Source organism: Aulonocara stuartgranti, assembly GCF_965226115.1.
Source record: "Aulonocara stuartgranti genome assembly, chromosome: 18".
Classification (NCBI taxonomy): Eukaryota; Metazoa; Chordata; class Actinopteri; order Cichliformes; family Cichlidae; genus Aulonocara; species Aulonocara stuartgranti.
In genome coordinates this window covers 18,497,973-18,514,342 of record NC_138954.1, presented here as the reverse complement: position 1 = coordinate 18,514,342, position 16,370 = coordinate 18,497,973, and the positions used below count along the sequence as shown (strand labels likewise).

The window sequence follows — 16,370 nt, the reverse complement described above, 5'->3', positions numbered from 1 at the left end:
CACCCAAATGAACTTGCAGTTTTTTTGACACACGCAGCTTTACATTCATCAGGTAGGCTGACTCTGTGACTTTTTTAAAACTACATTTCTACCTTAAATTACTGGCAACAGCACAGTTGATTCATTACAGGGAAAAAGTAAACAGCTTCTCTTTGTTGCTTTACCTTTTATTTACACTGTGGAAATGAAAAACAGAAAATCATATGCACTGATAACCTCTTCACAAAGAAAAGGCTTGAGAGTTGGCTATATATATATTTATACATTTACAGTAAAATGAAGATATTCCCCATCAAAAGACAGTTTGCAGGGAAACAGACTAAGGTTGTATATTGTCTCTAAAAGAACTTACACGAAATGTACAAGTAATATACATTTCTTAGTTGTAGTGACAATTCACTTGATACATTAGCAGTAGGACTAAGAAATTTAGAAATAAACCAATAGAAATAACCATTCAGTTGGAACAAAAAAGGCCCTTGCAACTTTTGTAGAAGGCACACGGTGCACACTGCCATTTATGACTATTTAAAGTTCATGGTTGGAAATGCATTCTATGTTGTCAAGTACACAAGATTTCTCCATCTGAGCCATCAGTGTGAGGCTTCAACATTTCACGTGGCTTATTAGCTGTGAGGTGCTAAAGCTGTCATAATATAAGGCTTAATTTTTCGGTTGCTATTACAGATAATTAGTGAATCCTGTGGACAGAAATACAAAATATGTACAACAGGTATTAAAAAAAAAAAAACTAAACAAACAAAAAAACCAAACAAAAGAAACAAGCTGTGAGACAAAGCAATTCAAAGCTAACAAGTTCTTGATAAATGAAAGTAATGCTGGTCTGGCACCAATAGTGATCCACCCTAAAAGCCATGTTTATTTCAAATGAATAAACACAATCATAATTTGTATTGAAAGTGGATAAACAATCCAAAACTGTCACAGAGGCTAATGAACTGCTCGTCCTGAGTATCTTTTTCTCTAAATTGTATCCACCACTGGGAGCCAATGACACCAACAATGCCACAAAATATTCTTTGAACTCATACATATGTTCCTCAAAGTACCACATAGTCTATAAAATGCTTGTTTCTTATTTAAAAAATAGAGACTAAGTCCTTTTCTTCTGAGGTGTACAAGAGAAAGTCTTTCCGTAAAATACATGATTTTGTTTTCAATCTTACTTAGAATAACTGCAGTTAGTTTCTCTAATTTGCATGAGTATTTTGCTCATCGAAAACTTTAATGAACAAGTTAAATTATCTTCCAGAGTTGTGTTGATTCTTTAGTTAAGTCAGATGTAGGTGGGAAATCTTTAATCTTCTTTGGAAAATAGTGACTAACAAATAAAACCGAGTCTTGCACCCTTAGTGTGGTTATCAGACTGGCAAAACAATATAGTAATCTCACCCAGTTGACTAACCCTCGCGGTCATGTGAATGGTTAGGATGAGAAGGAAAGAGTGAGGAGGGGGAAAGGGACAAGAACAGTAAAGACACACAATTACAATTCCTTTGCTTTGGTTTCGCTTGGTTTGGCTCAATCACCCAACCTAGCCTTCCTGTCCAAAGTCCTCTGTGAACTTTTTCAGTTTCTCCAGGTCTTGTTCGTTAACTGTTGGCTTCGTGTTGGACTGAGACCTCAACATATCAGCCTGAAAACAGGGTGGGGAAAAAGGAAAAGAAAAAAATAAAGATTTGAACATGTTCCAATGCGGAAATGGGTGGAAAAATTTAGGGTTTTCATATTCCTACCATGGATACCACAGGTTCCAACAGCTTCTCCCCAGGGACTTCCATCCATGTCATTTCAATTGCGTTTGGATCACCCGGTGAGCAAGGAGTCAGGAGGTCATCTATAGTAACTTTGGGGTCATCTCTTGATGGACCTCGTACCTTATTCAAATTAAATATTTAATTACAACATTCACAGCATACTACAGTTTAGAATTAAACAGACATTTTGAAAGGCATACCCGTTTGAAGTGGGTTGCTGACTGGACCTTTCGAACAGGCTGCATTAGAGCATCTCTGACAATAATGCTGATATCTGCTCCTGAGTATCCGTCTGTCTTCTTGCCCAGAGTGTTAAAGTCAGATTCGTTGAGACTGTTGGGAGTGGAGCCCAGATGGAGCTTGAACATGAAGGCGCGGGCGTGCTCTTCAGGCAGTGGGATATAGATTCTCTTCTCAAATCTGTGATGGTTTTATTTGACCTCAGTGAGCACACAGGTGAATGACAGCAGAACAGCAACTATAAATGACTAATAATGATTACCTCCTTCTGATGGCTGAGTCTAGAGTCCACGGAATGTTTGTTGCGCCGAGAACCAGGATGCCTTCATTGTCATTTCCAACTCCTGTACAAAAACACAATCAGTGCAAATTAAATATGAGCTTCTCTTACTGTCAAACACCTCCTACTAAAAATCTGCAATCACATAAGATTTCTATTACAGGCCAGTCAAAGAGCAAAGAAGTGGATGTTTAGATACCTCATAGGTTAGAGACATAACATCTGTGCAGCTGGATCAAATTAGCTGGAGTTTAAGTCCAGATTCAGAGCAGATTATGGAAAATTTGTACTAAATGACTTCTAAATTAGACCAGATTGAATTACACTGTTCATATTTCTGTGAACACGCTTTATGCAGCCATCCAGGATTAAATGGGAACTCTAATATTTCTTAGTAATTACTCTTACCTAAAAGGTAACTTAGCTTTATTATTTATTTTAAGCTATAAAAGAGGGATGTATGGGGTATGATTTTATTTCATTTTTAAGTTCAGTGTTCAGTAACCTAAATATTTTGAATGCTTATAAGTACCTTATAGTCATATAACAACAATTTACATACATTTGGTTATCCCATCATGGTGTCAGTAAAATTTTAAAATACAGAAAGATACTGAAATAGAAAAGTCACTTTATGGCACAAATATTTCATTACTGAAAAAAAAAATCCCACATTCATTTCTCTTATTATTTATACATAATTAGTAATCACCCTTACCTTGCATCTGAACCAGAAACTCTGTCTTAATACGGCGAGCAGCTTCACTCTCATTCTCACTTCTGGACCCGCACAGCGAGTCAATCTCATCAATAAAGATGATAGAAGGTTTATGCTCTCTTGCGAGGCTGAAAAGGTTTTTCACCAACCTGGGAAGCAAAAGGAAAGCTTTTAAGGAAATGAAATGGCAGCCAGAGCTGGCTGCAGGATAGTTTTGTATATTATATTCCAATATTGCACATTATATGTTAGAAAGTAAAATCATATGGTTAATTTGTGCTTCTGTGAATTGCTGCTCACTTTTCACTTTCTCCCAGCCACTTTGAGACGAGGTCCGATGAGGAGATTGAGAAGAAGGTTGAGTTGTTTGCCTCTGTGGCGACTGCTTTAGCCAGGTAAGACTTTCCAGTACCTGGAGGGCCAAAGAGCAAGATGCCCCTCCATGGAGTTCGCTTTCCTGTCAGTCAAGCAAAGAGGTAATTTAATCTAAATTAGTATGACCACAACATCACTTACTACACTCTGACACACAACTATTTCTTCTATCATTTAAGAACCACACAGTGAAGTGGGTTCTTATTCACAGAGATTTACCTGTGAAAAGGTGCGGGAATTTGATTGGAAGTATAACGGCTTCTTTCAGCGCCTCCTTGGCTCCTTCTAAACCAGCAACATCATTCCATTTAACATTTGGTTTCTCCATAACAATTGCACCTGGGAAAAGATAAACAGTACATTACTAACAAGCCTTATATTTAAACTAATAAACATGCAAAAATATACATACTATACAGAGTGGTTTAACATAGAAGCACGCAACACCAGAAGGTTGAAGCCATCAGGTTTCAGTGGTCTTTATATTGATTTATATTAATATAAAGATTTAAGAAATGTTACAAACCTGAGAGTTGATTTTGGAACTTCTTTTTCTCTGGATCATCACCCTCGTCACTTTCATTTCTGGAGACAAAAACATATTTTATCTTGATTTTCCAATCATATGACATTAACAGCATCACATGAGCTGATTTGCTCTACTGCCCCGCCCAGTAACACACCCTTTGTCATCAGATTGCGACTCTTTGACAGGCTTAGCAGGGGCCTTATCTTTCTTCTTGAGATACTCTTTCAGCTTTTCTGCTCTGTCCAAGTATTCTGCACATTTTGCCCGGATGCTCTGTTTTGCTTTGTCACCCTGGGCTTCATCTGTCAGAAATCAGCACACACACAATATACATTACAAAACAAAACAAAAACAAACCAACAAAAATTATTGTACAACCTTTTTGCTTTAAAACGAAACCCTTCTTTTAGTACTTTTAAAATTATACAACTATTATCATTATTCTTACTATCAAAGTGTACAAAACGGCCCACGGTTTTTTTAAGTCACATGAAGTCATCTGACCCACAAAAACGTACAGGTATCAATGACTATTATCAAACTATGATTTCTGTCATTATCACACATGTGCCATTGTGCTGTCTCATGCCTCACATTTCACCACATGAAGGAAGTACTGAACAGCAGCCTGGTATAGGCGTAAAGCCTCCTCGTAGTTCTGGGCTTTATCCTCCTGAGCCGCCTTGCTGGCAAGATCGATGGCTTTCTAAAATAACAAAGGACAATGTCAGTTCAGTTGAAACTCGCGGCTGTTCAAAAGAATAAAGAGCAGACAACCTACAAGTCATGTCTTTGGATTATGAGACACATATAGATAATCAAAATAAACATCAAGACAAGACAAGGACAAGTACCAGCACATAAAGTTGGAACTTTAACTGAGTAAGGAAATAATGATAATAATATTAAAACAATCTACTAAATGTCCCCTAAAGCTCACGTTAGTAAAATATAAAGTGGTCGTAATCTACTGTAAAGCTTCACCTGTGCAGTGAGGTGACACCGCGCGCACACACAAACACACAGTCAACGCTTTCTTTCACTTCCTTTTTGTGAGTTTATCTATAAAGAGCAACTTCAGCAGAATTTACATGTTCAGAGAACAACCCAGAATACCCCATTTTGCTCTTTAAATTTGATATCTTTTCTGAAGCCATTTAAAAGTAGCTAGCAGCGTTAAGCTGATTAGGTATCTTGTAGTCCAGTTGTTAGCAACTCAGTAATATTATGAGGCTTCCGGCACAATTCAGCTGAAAAAAACAAAACAGAAACGAAAAAAACCCCAAACTGAATCTTTGTAATACACATGGACCATAGTATCAGGTTTGAGTGGTCAGTATCTTACTTACTACAACACTGGCGTCTTGTGGGATAAGCTAGCCAAGTATGCTAATTAGCAGCTAATGTTACTAATGTTGTGTTTTTTAACACCGATGGAAAGGTTGAAACCAAGCGCAAACCTTAAAAACTAGCCCCGAAGTGTTTCTTACTAGCACCTAGTACACTGTAGCCAATTTATTTCAACGTTTAAACAACTTTTATGGCGTTTTTTTTAAAGCTATTTTTTAGCCTCCTCTAGGGTTGGTCCCCCAACTTACCTGTAAATTGTTGTTGGCAGCCATAACGGCGGATCACTTGCCCAGTAATCAAAGCGAACGTAACACCACGCGAGTAAACTATTTTTTAAACACTCTACTTAAGAAATCAGCTACACGCGTAGACTGTAAACACGCAAACGAGGTTTCAAGCTGACTTCTTTTGGTGTTTTCGTATCTCTGAACGCTCCCTTCTCAGAGCCGAGGAAGATACTTCCGCATTGAAAAGTCGATACTCGCGTGCACGAAATGTAATGACGTCAAGACGTAGCCTCCACACAGTCATCGTAAACACAGGTCATAGATGCAGTTCAGTAACTGTCACCATTCAATGCTGCCCTTTTTTTCTAAAACAAAAAACTGCGCTTGTCCTAACTATTTCAGCCCCGTAAGTCTCTTCATTATGGTCACTCCCAATGAAAATCTTAACATTTTCAGCTCAGCCTCCTGCCTTTTTGTCGATGACAACACTTCCAAACATACATCATAGCAGTTTTTATATTTTTCTGTAAACCTTCTCTGTTGCTGTTATTGCTATCCTTGTCTTACAAATCACTCTAATCTCCACCCTCTTCACCCTGCCTGCACTCTCTTTTTCACCTCTCTTGAGCACTGTTTGTTGCTTTGAATGGCTGACCCAAGGTATTTGACTCTTCCTGACTTAACTTACTCCACTCCTTGTATTTTAAGACCTATAAAGTGAAGACTGGGTATGGATGAACTTTTTCATGCCTCTATAAATTTTGTGTTGCTGTCATGTGGTGTGTGTGTGTGGTTTGTCCTCTTTATATTATTATTATTATTATTTTTTTAGTTTACAACAAATAAATGTCCCTTGAAGTTTTGAAATGATAGGCAGGACTCTCACACTGCCCCACCCCACTAATTTTTTCATGATCCATTTGTACAGGGAATATTTTGTACTGTCATATCTGTAATGACCTCTTTATTCACTAGGTACTCCTGTAGTTCTTCCGCTCTGTCCAAGTACTGTTTACATTTATCTCTTATCTTCTGGTTGCCATCTTTACCTTGAGGTTCACCTGAAAGAAGAAAACAACAATGAAACAATGGTTTCAGCAAACACACAAAGATTTTCTCATCACACATCACAACTAAAAAATGTGTTGGCCTAAAACTATGTAGCTGTTTATGTTTCAGCCAAATTCAGCCAAGAGTTGAGTGTATTCCTTCACTGATGTCCAATAGTGCAGCCGCCTTCAGAGTGAAGGGACGGCGTATACTGTAATATTTCAGATAACAGTAGGGTGATATTAGCTGCGTGATATTAGTCACAATGGTGACGCACGTTTCAGAATGTGGAGAAAGTACTTGACAGCATGTTGGTAAGAGCGGATGGCCTCCTCATAGTTTCCAGCCTCGTCCTCCTCTGAGGCCTTCTGTGCTACGGCAATAGCTTTCTGAAACGACAGGACATGGATCAATAGTTCAGACCTTGTGTTTCTATTACATCCACCAGCATAGTTCATTCATGAACCTTAACAGGTCATAACACCAAAGTGTTCTATGAAGTATCCTGATGTTTCACTATCTGAAGTCAGAAACATGGATTATGAAGGAACACTAACAATAATAAAAACATTGAGGCTTTGAGCTAGTGCATAAATTGGGCCGTTCCAAAGCTGAGTAAAGGGAAAGGAAAATATAATTAAATTCTGATACTTTTAAATGTGAAAATCCAAAAAAGTTCATGGCTTTTAAAGATGACCTACCTGTATTTACCCATCTTATAATAAATTTGGTAATCAATATGCATGCACCATTTATGAAGTAATGAACCATCAGGTTCACACTGCAGATAGACACCCTGAGAGCTCCCTTCATAACCTTGGTCTGAATTTTCTATTGGAATGAACTTCCATGCATTATTATCATTCTGTAGCTGGAAATGTTTCTTGAATTTATAGAAGTGTTTTCAATTTTGTGTTTCCTGTTCAAAACTGCCAGTGAAAATCAGTCAAGACTGTTGCTGTTATCTGCCAATCTTTAAAAGACTGTACTGTCTTTCATCTGTGTGAACAGACTGAACCTTACAATGTAAAACTATGTGGAAAATTAGCAGAGGCTATTGTGTGCCATCCACCTCTAGCTACCCATTCGTGTATTATGAAAAGCAATATACACTCAATGGACACTTTATTAAGTACACATTGCTAGTAAAGGGTTGGACCTCCTTTTGCCTCCATAGCTGTTCTTATTCTTCATGGCACGGATTCAACAAGGTGCTGGAAACATTCCTCTGAGACTTTGGTTCATAATAACGGGATTGTGTTACACAGTTACTGCAGATTTGTCAGCTGTACATTTATGATTCAAATTGGCCATTCCACCCTACACTAAAGGTGCACTACTGGATTAAGGTCTGGTGACTGTGCAGGCCATTTAAGTACAGAGAAGTCATTGTCATGTTCAAGAAACCAGTCTGAAACGATCTGAGCTTTGTGACAAAGTGCATTATTCTGTGGACATAAAGGGATCGACATGGTCAGCAGCAATACTGGAGCTTAAATGATGCTCAGTTGATACAAAGTGTTGTAGAAACATATCACACACCAATATATCACCATTACCAGCTAGAACTGTTGATACAAGGAAGGACAGATCCATACTTTAATTTTATTTATACCAAATTCTGACCCTACCACCTGAATGGCAGAGAATACGGATACTCAGACTGGGAAACATTTTTCCAATCTTCTTTTGTCCAGTTATGGTGAACACATGAGAATTAGAATCAGTTTCCCTGTTCTTAGCTGACAGGGGTCGAACCTGATGTTGTCTTCTGCTGGTGTAGCCCATTTGCTTCAAGGTTAGACATGTCTTGTGTATTCAGAGAGGCTCTTCTGCGTACCTTGGCTGTAACAAATGCTTATTTGGATTACTGTTGCTGTCCTATCTATGAAAAGCAGTCTGGCCATCAACAAGGTGTTTTTTCCCCTGTGTGGTAAATCCCACTAAATACTCTGACCAACGAGTCTGCCTCCAACATCTACGCCGTGTTCAGAGTTGCGTAAATCACATTTCTTCCTTATTCTGATGCCCAGTTTGAACATTGCTGTGTCAAAAAGTGATATCAGATGCTTTTATGTGCTATGCATTTTCTTTTATGGTTAACTAGACTGCAGTTAACAAGATTTATCAGGTGGTTATATATAAAACAAAGAAATGACCTGTTTTGTAAGTATCTTTATGGGTCTGCTTTATTGTACATATGTTATCATACAGAGGTGGGACCAAGTCATTGTCTTGCAAGTCTCAAGTAAGTCTCAAGTCTTTATCCTCAAGTCTCAAGTCAAGTCTCAAGTAATGTCAGGCAAGTCAGAGTCGAGTCTCAAGTCACTGGTGTAAAAGTCCGAGTCAAGTCACAAGTCTGAAATTTTGAATTTCAAGTCCTTTCGAGTCTTTAAAAAAAAAAAAAAAGAAAAAAGTATGTTGCAGTTATGCTAAATGTAAATATTAGTCATGTAATTTTAAAATCTGTGTTTTTCTCAACACATGACAAAATAGTGAACTTAGAAAATATACACAAATTGTGAAATTGCACCTCTTTAAAATGCAGCTCAATTAAACCTAGCTCCAAGAATAATTTTCACCGACAGTTCTGAGATACGCTGCATGTTATTCTTGGATGCGGTTGTAGGACCAGCTTTAAAATCGCATGACAAAAATATCATACACATTAAAAAAAACTGTATCACCAACGTAGCCTGGACAACATTTGCTAGTTAGATGAAGTCAGCTATCTCATCTTAGCATATTTATTTCAATTCAATTCAATTCAATCTTTTTTTTTTTTTTTATAAATTTTATTTTCAGTCACAGCAGCATGTTAACAACAAAACATTGAACATACAGTAGTTTGCTGTTCAGTATTTACAATACCCCAAAAGATAACAGAAATAGAGAAGGAAAAAACAAACAAACAAACCAAAGAAACCCCTACAAAACAACAAAAAACAAACAAACAACAACAAACAAATAGAAAAATAAAATGTATAAGGGACATTCAGCGTACAGTTAGCTATGATAGCGATATAGATATGGTATCTGGTCATGATAAGGTGGTCATTTTAAATGTTTCCATGTACATCAAGAATGGCTGCCATGCCCTAAGAAATTTGGTGGTTGAACCTGCCAGTGTATATCTCATCTTTTCTAAATGTAAAAACCTCATGAGCTCCGCAAGCCACTGTTCATGTGTGGGAGGAGCTTCCTGCTTCCATCTTAAAAGTATAAGGCGCCTTGCGATAAGTGAAGCAAAGGCAATAGAATTCGAATAGCATTTTGGCAAAGTGATGTCTTGAGGTATCACCCCAAAGATAGCCGTTAGAGCAGAAGGCTCATATTTAAGGTTATACATCTCTGACAGAGTGTTAAATATAGACACCCAATAGGTATGAAGATTGGGGCATGTCCAAAAGGTATGAAGGAGCGAACCTGTTTCTGCTTTACATCTGTTACACAGAGGGTCAGCTCCTGGATAGAACTTGGCTAACTTTTCCTTGGAGATATGTAATCGGTGTAGGACCTTAAATTGAAGGAGCCCATGCCTGGCACATATCGAAGAAGAGTGTACCCTCTGGAGAAAAGATTGCCAGAGCTCATCTGTTATAGTCATCCCAAGGTCTTTCTCCCACTGTGCTTTAAGGATGAAGAGAGAAGGAGATTGAAGATCTAATAGTATAGCATAGATTTCTTTAATCGCCCCTCTCTTATGAACGTTTATATTAATAATTTTATCCAAAGAAGTTTCCTCAGGTAGTTCCGGAAATGAAGGAAATCGACTCGTTACAAAGTGACGAATTTGTAAATAGCGGAAAAAATGTTGCCGAGGAACATTAAACTGCTTCAGGAGCTGCGTGAATGAGGCAAAAATCCCATCTACAAAAAGGTCTTTGATATTTCTAAGGCCATTACTTTCCCATATTTTAAAGGCAGAGTCCATCATGGAGGGTGGGAACATATGGTTTGAGCAGATAGGTGCTTTAATTGACATTAAGTGTAACCCCAACCTTTTCCTACATTGCACCCAGATTCTGAGCGAGTCATACAACAAAGGGTTACGTTTATAGGTGTATAGTTCTAATGGGAGAGCTGAACTCAACAAAGCTGATAGGCAAATTTTGCCACAATTGGATGACTCAATTTGGAGCCAAGCTGGAGTCTCTGTAGTAACATTACTCATCCAGTACAGCATATTACGAATATTTGCTGCCCAATAATAAGACTGAAAGTTTGGCAAGGCTAATCCACCCATTGGCCTAGTCCTCTGCATGAAATCTTTACGAATTCGTGGACTTTTGCCATTCCAAATAAATGCAGAGATATGCTTATTCAGTGTTATAAAATACTTATTGGGTAAGTAGCATGGGATACATTGAAATAAGTAAAGGAACTTGGGAAGTATGTTCATTTTGATAGAATTGACGCGGCCAATTAATGACAGTGGTAAATTGTTCCACCTCTGAAGATCTGTCTCAGTATTTTTAAGCAGCGGGACAAAGTTTCTTTCATAAAGATCTTTGTATGAGTGGGTAACCTTAACCCCCAGATAGGTCACATACCCTGATTTAACGCTAAATTGAAAACCTGAAAATGAAATCTTTCTGGCTATAGAGTTGACACAGAGAAGTTCACTTTTATGCAGATTTAACTTGTAACCTGAAATATTACCAAAACATTCAAAAATGGCAAGAGCACGGGGAAGAGAGCATAAAGGCTCTGACATATACAGCAGGAGGTCGTCAGCATATAAGGATATTTTGTGCTCCTGGTCACCTCTGAAGATGCCCTTAATGCAACTGTCAGCTCGCAGTTTAATCGCCAGTGGTTCAATTGATAATGCAAAAAGAAGAGGGGATAAGGGACAACCTTGTCTTGTACCACGGAGAAGTGGGAAATAAGAAGAGAATAACGAATTTGTTCTAACACGTGCCATAGGTGAGGAGTAAAGTAACTGAATCCATGAAATGAAATTAGGGCCAAATCCAAATTTATGCAGAGTATAAAACAGATAATCCCACTCCACCCGGTCAAATGCCTTCTCAGCATCGAGTAATAAGGCAATTTCAGGGGTTGTAGTTGACTTGGTGTGTAATATGTTCAAAAACCTGCGCAGGTTGAAAAAACCATGCCTACCCTTCACGAAACCTGTCTGATCTGGAGAAATTAACAATGGTAGATGTTGCTCTAGCCTGAGAGCAAGTGTTTTTGACAGTATTTTTAAATCTACATTTAAGAGTGATATAGGACGATATGATGAACACTCTAATGGATCTTTATAATTCAATTCAATCTTAATTGGCAGACTTCATGTCCATAAAAACAAGACAAAAAAAAAAAAAAAAAAACACACACACACACAACACTCCCCCCCCCCCCCCAACACAAGGTATACACCATTAAATATATATATGTATATAAATAAGTATCTAAAACATTTGTAAAAACATAAAACCATAATATACATAAAACACAATTACTTAAAATAAATCAATAAATACACAAACACTTTAACCAGTGCTTTCTGAGACTGGATGAGTAACGGGAACCACTCACTGTCGGATCTGTGAGTGCTAAAATTATACTGTTACTCGAACCATCCAGTCGTTCTCTAAAATTGAACATTAGCTTCCTTAAAAGTGCTTTAAAAGTCCAAACACCCACAGCTACAAACATCTGGCTGGCACTACCACTTCTAGGTATCCTGCAAAGGATTCTCATCGCATCATTATATGCAACATGCAGCTTCTGCATGCTACATTGTTTGTAGGATGACCACAAGGGGGCAGTATATAGCGGTGTGCAATACGCTTTAAACAAAGCCACTTTAACTGGAAGTGAACAAAAGCTGAATTTGCGTGCAATAGTATTTGCCTGCACATAGAGCTTACACCGTTGTCTGTATATGTCATCATCATCATTCATTTGCTCAGTAATAAAGTGACCGAGGTATTTCACCTTTTTATGAACTTCAAGAGTTTTTTGTGCCAGTTTAAACAAAGGGAAATTTAGCTGTTTATCCTGCTTGGTTCTACATATCAAAACAGCACTTTTAGCAGCATTGTACTCAATGTCATATTGCACACCATATTCAGTACAGACATTAAGAAGATCCTGTAACCCAGCACTGCTTGGACTAAAAACAACCAGGTCATCTGCATACATAAGATGATTTATCAGTGCTTTACCTAATATACACCCAGTGTTACAGGCTCTCAGCTGTATGGACAAATCATCAACATACAAATTAAATAAAATTGGAGACAAAATCCCACCCCGTCTAACACCATTGCTGACACCAAAGGGGGCAGAAATACTGCTTCCCCATTTAACCTGCATGTTCTGATGAGCGTACCAGTAAGAGAGAATCCTCACGATGTACTGAGGAACTCCCCATCTCTTCATTTTATCAAAAAGTTTTCTGTGGTTCACTCGATCAAAAGCCTGAGAGGCATCAATGAAAGACATGAGGACAGATGAATTTTTAGCCCTGTACAAACTGACTATTTCCTTGAGTGCATATATGCACATGTCAGTGCCGTGCTTTGAAGCCAAACTGATTATCCAGAGAAGAGATGAACACACTAACTCTGTCAAACAAGATTCTTTCTAACACCTTAGATAAAATACTGGCTAGTGCAATTGGCCTGTAATTATCCAAACAGCTCACTTTTGCAGCTTTGTCCTTCATAACTGGTACCAGTAAAATACACAGCATTGAGTCTGGTAATATGCCATGAATCATAAACCCAGTGAAACAGAGTGCTAAAAGAGGAGCTAGCCTTACACTAGCATGTTTTAAATGTTCTGCAGTGATGTGATCCAAACCAGAGGATTTATTATCAGACAACCTATGAATGGCTTCATATACTTCATGTGTCCTTACACTTATTGTGTCATTACTCATGTCAAAATTGTCCTCATATGGTTCACTTTTTATACAGTTAAACAACGCACTGTAATGCTGTCTCCATAATGCTGCAATGTTATCTGCCCCAGAAACACCTTCAACAGTTGATGGTAGAGATGGTTTACAGTTATTAAGAGCTTTCACCTCTTTCCAAAAATCTGCCGTATTATTACACAGCATTTTCCTGGCCAAAGAATCTGCTCTTAGCATTTGCTCATTTTTAGTTATAAAGCGAACAGCGTACTTATATCTGGCATTCGCACATTTTTTCTGTTCAAATTCTGGGCCTTGTTTAGGTCTTCCAGCCATGGCCCAACATTTATAAGCTATGCGAGCTTCATCATGGTACATGGATACATGTTCTTTCCAGCCAGGTCTGATGTTAGGTTTCTTATGCTTATATTGTTTATCAAGCAGTGTGCCACTTTTATACAGAGCAGTCACTATATCATCATACATGGAGCAGAGTAAATGTTTATGCACAGCATTCTTACAGTTGACATCTTTGCACAAAATAGCTTCTTTATTTATATGCATATTAATAATCATACGGTTCTTGGAGTGAGTGCATACACTCATGAAGTTTAGTAACTTCCGGTCACTGCAACAAGTCCAGGTACAGTTTACCGACGGATGGGTGCAGGACCTTGAAATGCACCGTGTAGAACGAAAGACCATCGTACGTATCATAAGTTTACCAATCTCACAAATCGTCGTCATAAATACACATTCCTTAACCGTTTATTAATATAACCTTTGAGCTCAACGGTAATTAATTAGCAGTGGAAATAATTTCTGGTTCATCACAGAAATGTAGCAGTGACAACAATACTGTATGCTGTAATCGTACTGGGCAATTAGTGATACAAAAAAACCTGTTTTATCCTGTGAATAAACGTATATGTTTTTGTCAATGTACCATAATAACATAAGCGAAACGCAATATTGTGTCAGGACAATTCACTATTTATGCACAATAAATAAAGGAGCATAGCGCCACAATTTCTGTTCAGCGCCAGACTTGCTTGTAACCTATATCACCAATTATGTTATGAAAATGACGTATTAACTACTAAAAAACACTGACCTTCGTGTAAATGCTTGGAGCAGACTAACCTGTGAGCTGGAGTGTTCTGGGACGTTATATTTTATCTTTGAATGGCTGCAATCCAGACCATCCCTCGCGTCTTTGTTACTTCGGAAACATGGCTCGAACAATTTCTCTTCAACGACGTAATCCGATAACAACCGATCTCTTTACCCGTCGGCTTCCCGTGGCTGTCATGCGACCGGCTATTGCAGTTAATAATACAACAGCTTCTTGACATTTTTGTGTTTCTTTTTATCGCTGTATAACTGATTTTAATTGAAAGCCTGCGTGCGCTAGTACCGCTTGCCACGAGTTCCCAGAATCCTTTGCGGTTCTACCCGTGAATGACGTCACATTTTCAATCTCTATATAATATGCATGTTAAATTTTATATTTGGGGTAAAATATCAAGTCTTTTCAAGTAAACCGGTTCAAGTCCAATTCAAGTCCCAAGTCATTGGTGTAAAAGTCCAAGTCAAGTCACAAGTCTTAGAACATTTTTTCAAGTCAAGTCTAAAGTCATAAAATTAATGACTCGAGTCTGACTCGAGTCCAAGTCATGTGACTCGAGTCCACACCTCTGTTATCATATATTTTAAAATAGCACTGACTAAAAGAGTCTTTACAGAACCATTATATTTTTTGTCATCTCTGCTGCCCTCTTCAGCAGCTCACTCTTAAACATGACTTTTTAGTGTCAGTGAGACTATTTATAAAAGATATATAAAAGTCTCTTTGCCAATAAACTGATTGCAGCTTCTACCTCTTGACAGAAATGTTGGTTGTGGCTCAGAATGACTTCACGAGAGACAGATTTGACATTTGTTCCACAGATTATAAACCAACACGTCATTTACGACCGTTTTAATACAGGCTATCATTTTTTTTTTTGCACAACACTGCCCCTAAATGCACTGGGTTGCTGCCGTGTGACTGGCTGATACGAGCAATTGAGCAGATTTATCTAATGAAGTGGTCGGTGAGGGTATTTACTGCCGTCATCAGATTTAACAAACAGTAGAAAAATACATTATTAAAACTAGTTAGTTCACTGATTATAATTAACCCTGACTAAAACACCTCGTTACTTCTTTCACGAACTGCCTCTGAATCTGCCGCGCTCATGTCAACCCTATTTTGCGGGCAGTGATGCAGTTAGCTCTGGAAGTGACCTAATGAGGCACACAAATAGAGAACTTAGAAAACAAAGCACGGATCAAAAAGTATCAACAAAGTCAACCGTGTCAAAACGAAACCTGCAAAACTGCAAACATGAAACACCCTCTGTGATTTCCCTCCAGTATGAGAAGAAGTTGCAAACACGTAAGAAACACGACGTTTTCCAGCCTTAAAGTTGTTGTTTTTTTAACCTACCTGCAGATTTGTTGGCTCCATGAGGAGTCCCGTACGAATTAAAGAAGCACAACAGATTCAACACCCGAAACTCTGTTTCGTTTACTCGACAATGCCAGAAGTTCCTGTTTGCTTGTCACCGCCTTAGCATTCTGACACACGCGTCCAACAAAGTAGCCTTGCCAGTCAGCCAGTCAGAAAGAATGAGAACGATGCGGGACACCCGTCCTGTCACTGAGTCACTGTACTTAATTGTTGTTGTGCTGGTTAAAGTCAATACGTGTTGCTGAATCACTGAATCATTGTCCAGCAGCATGAAAAAGCTGGTTCGGAATTTTATTGTCTGCTTTCACTGAAAAAAAATTTAGGGGTGGCGTCACACATATAAGAAAGTAAATAAAAGTCAGATAGAGAGAGTTTTAGATGCAACTCGGTTGCAGTAGTTAAAAAAAGGCACATAAATCTGGACGTTCGCATGT

At 38.2% G+C, this 16,370-nt stretch overlaps 1 protein-coding gene across 2 annotated transcripts; it reads right to left on the bottom strand.

The window, feature by feature from the left end:
- Positions 1-146: 146 nt before the first annotated feature.
- On the bottom strand, positions 147-16,111 carry vps4b (vacuolar protein sorting 4 homolog B). 2 transcript variants are annotated; one of them, XM_082512558.1, is made up of 13 exons: positions 15,913-16,111; positions 6,825-6,936; positions 6,458-6,558; positions 4,515-4,626; positions 4,075-4,222; positions 3,918-3,976; positions 3,611-3,730; positions 3,317-3,473; positions 3,017-3,165; positions 2,281-2,362; positions 1,979-2,198; positions 1,758-1,898; positions 147-1,657 (listed from the first exon to the last, which is right to left on the bottom strand). In XM_082512558.1, exons 1-13 carry the CDS (start codon positions 15,931-15,933, stop codon positions 1,556-1,558), a joined length of 1,524 nt encoding a protein of 507 aa, XP_082368684.1. In that variant the 5' UTR covers positions 15,934-16,111; the 3' UTR covers positions 147-1,555. The 2 variants fall into 2 exon arrangements, with proteins under 2 accessions (XP_082368684.1, XP_082368685.1); XM_082512559.1 differs by lacking the exons at positions 6,458-6,558; positions 6,825-6,936; positions 15,913-16,111 and adding an exon at positions 5,519-5,811.
- Between the last annotated feature and the right edge of the window lie 259 nt (positions 16,112-16,370).

Coding starts and splice junctions, on each gene's coding strand:
- vps4b (XM_082512558.1), bottom strand. CDS start 15,933: ATGGAGCCAACAAATCTGCAG. Junction 4,627..6,457: donor AGTACCTAGTGAATAAAGAG/GTCATTACAGAT, acceptor TTGTTATTTTAG/AAAGCCATCGATCTTGCCAG. Junction 4,223..4,514: donor CTTCCTTCATGTGGTGAAAT/GTGAGGCATGAG, acceptor GATTTCTGACAG/ATGAAGCCCAGGGTGACAAA.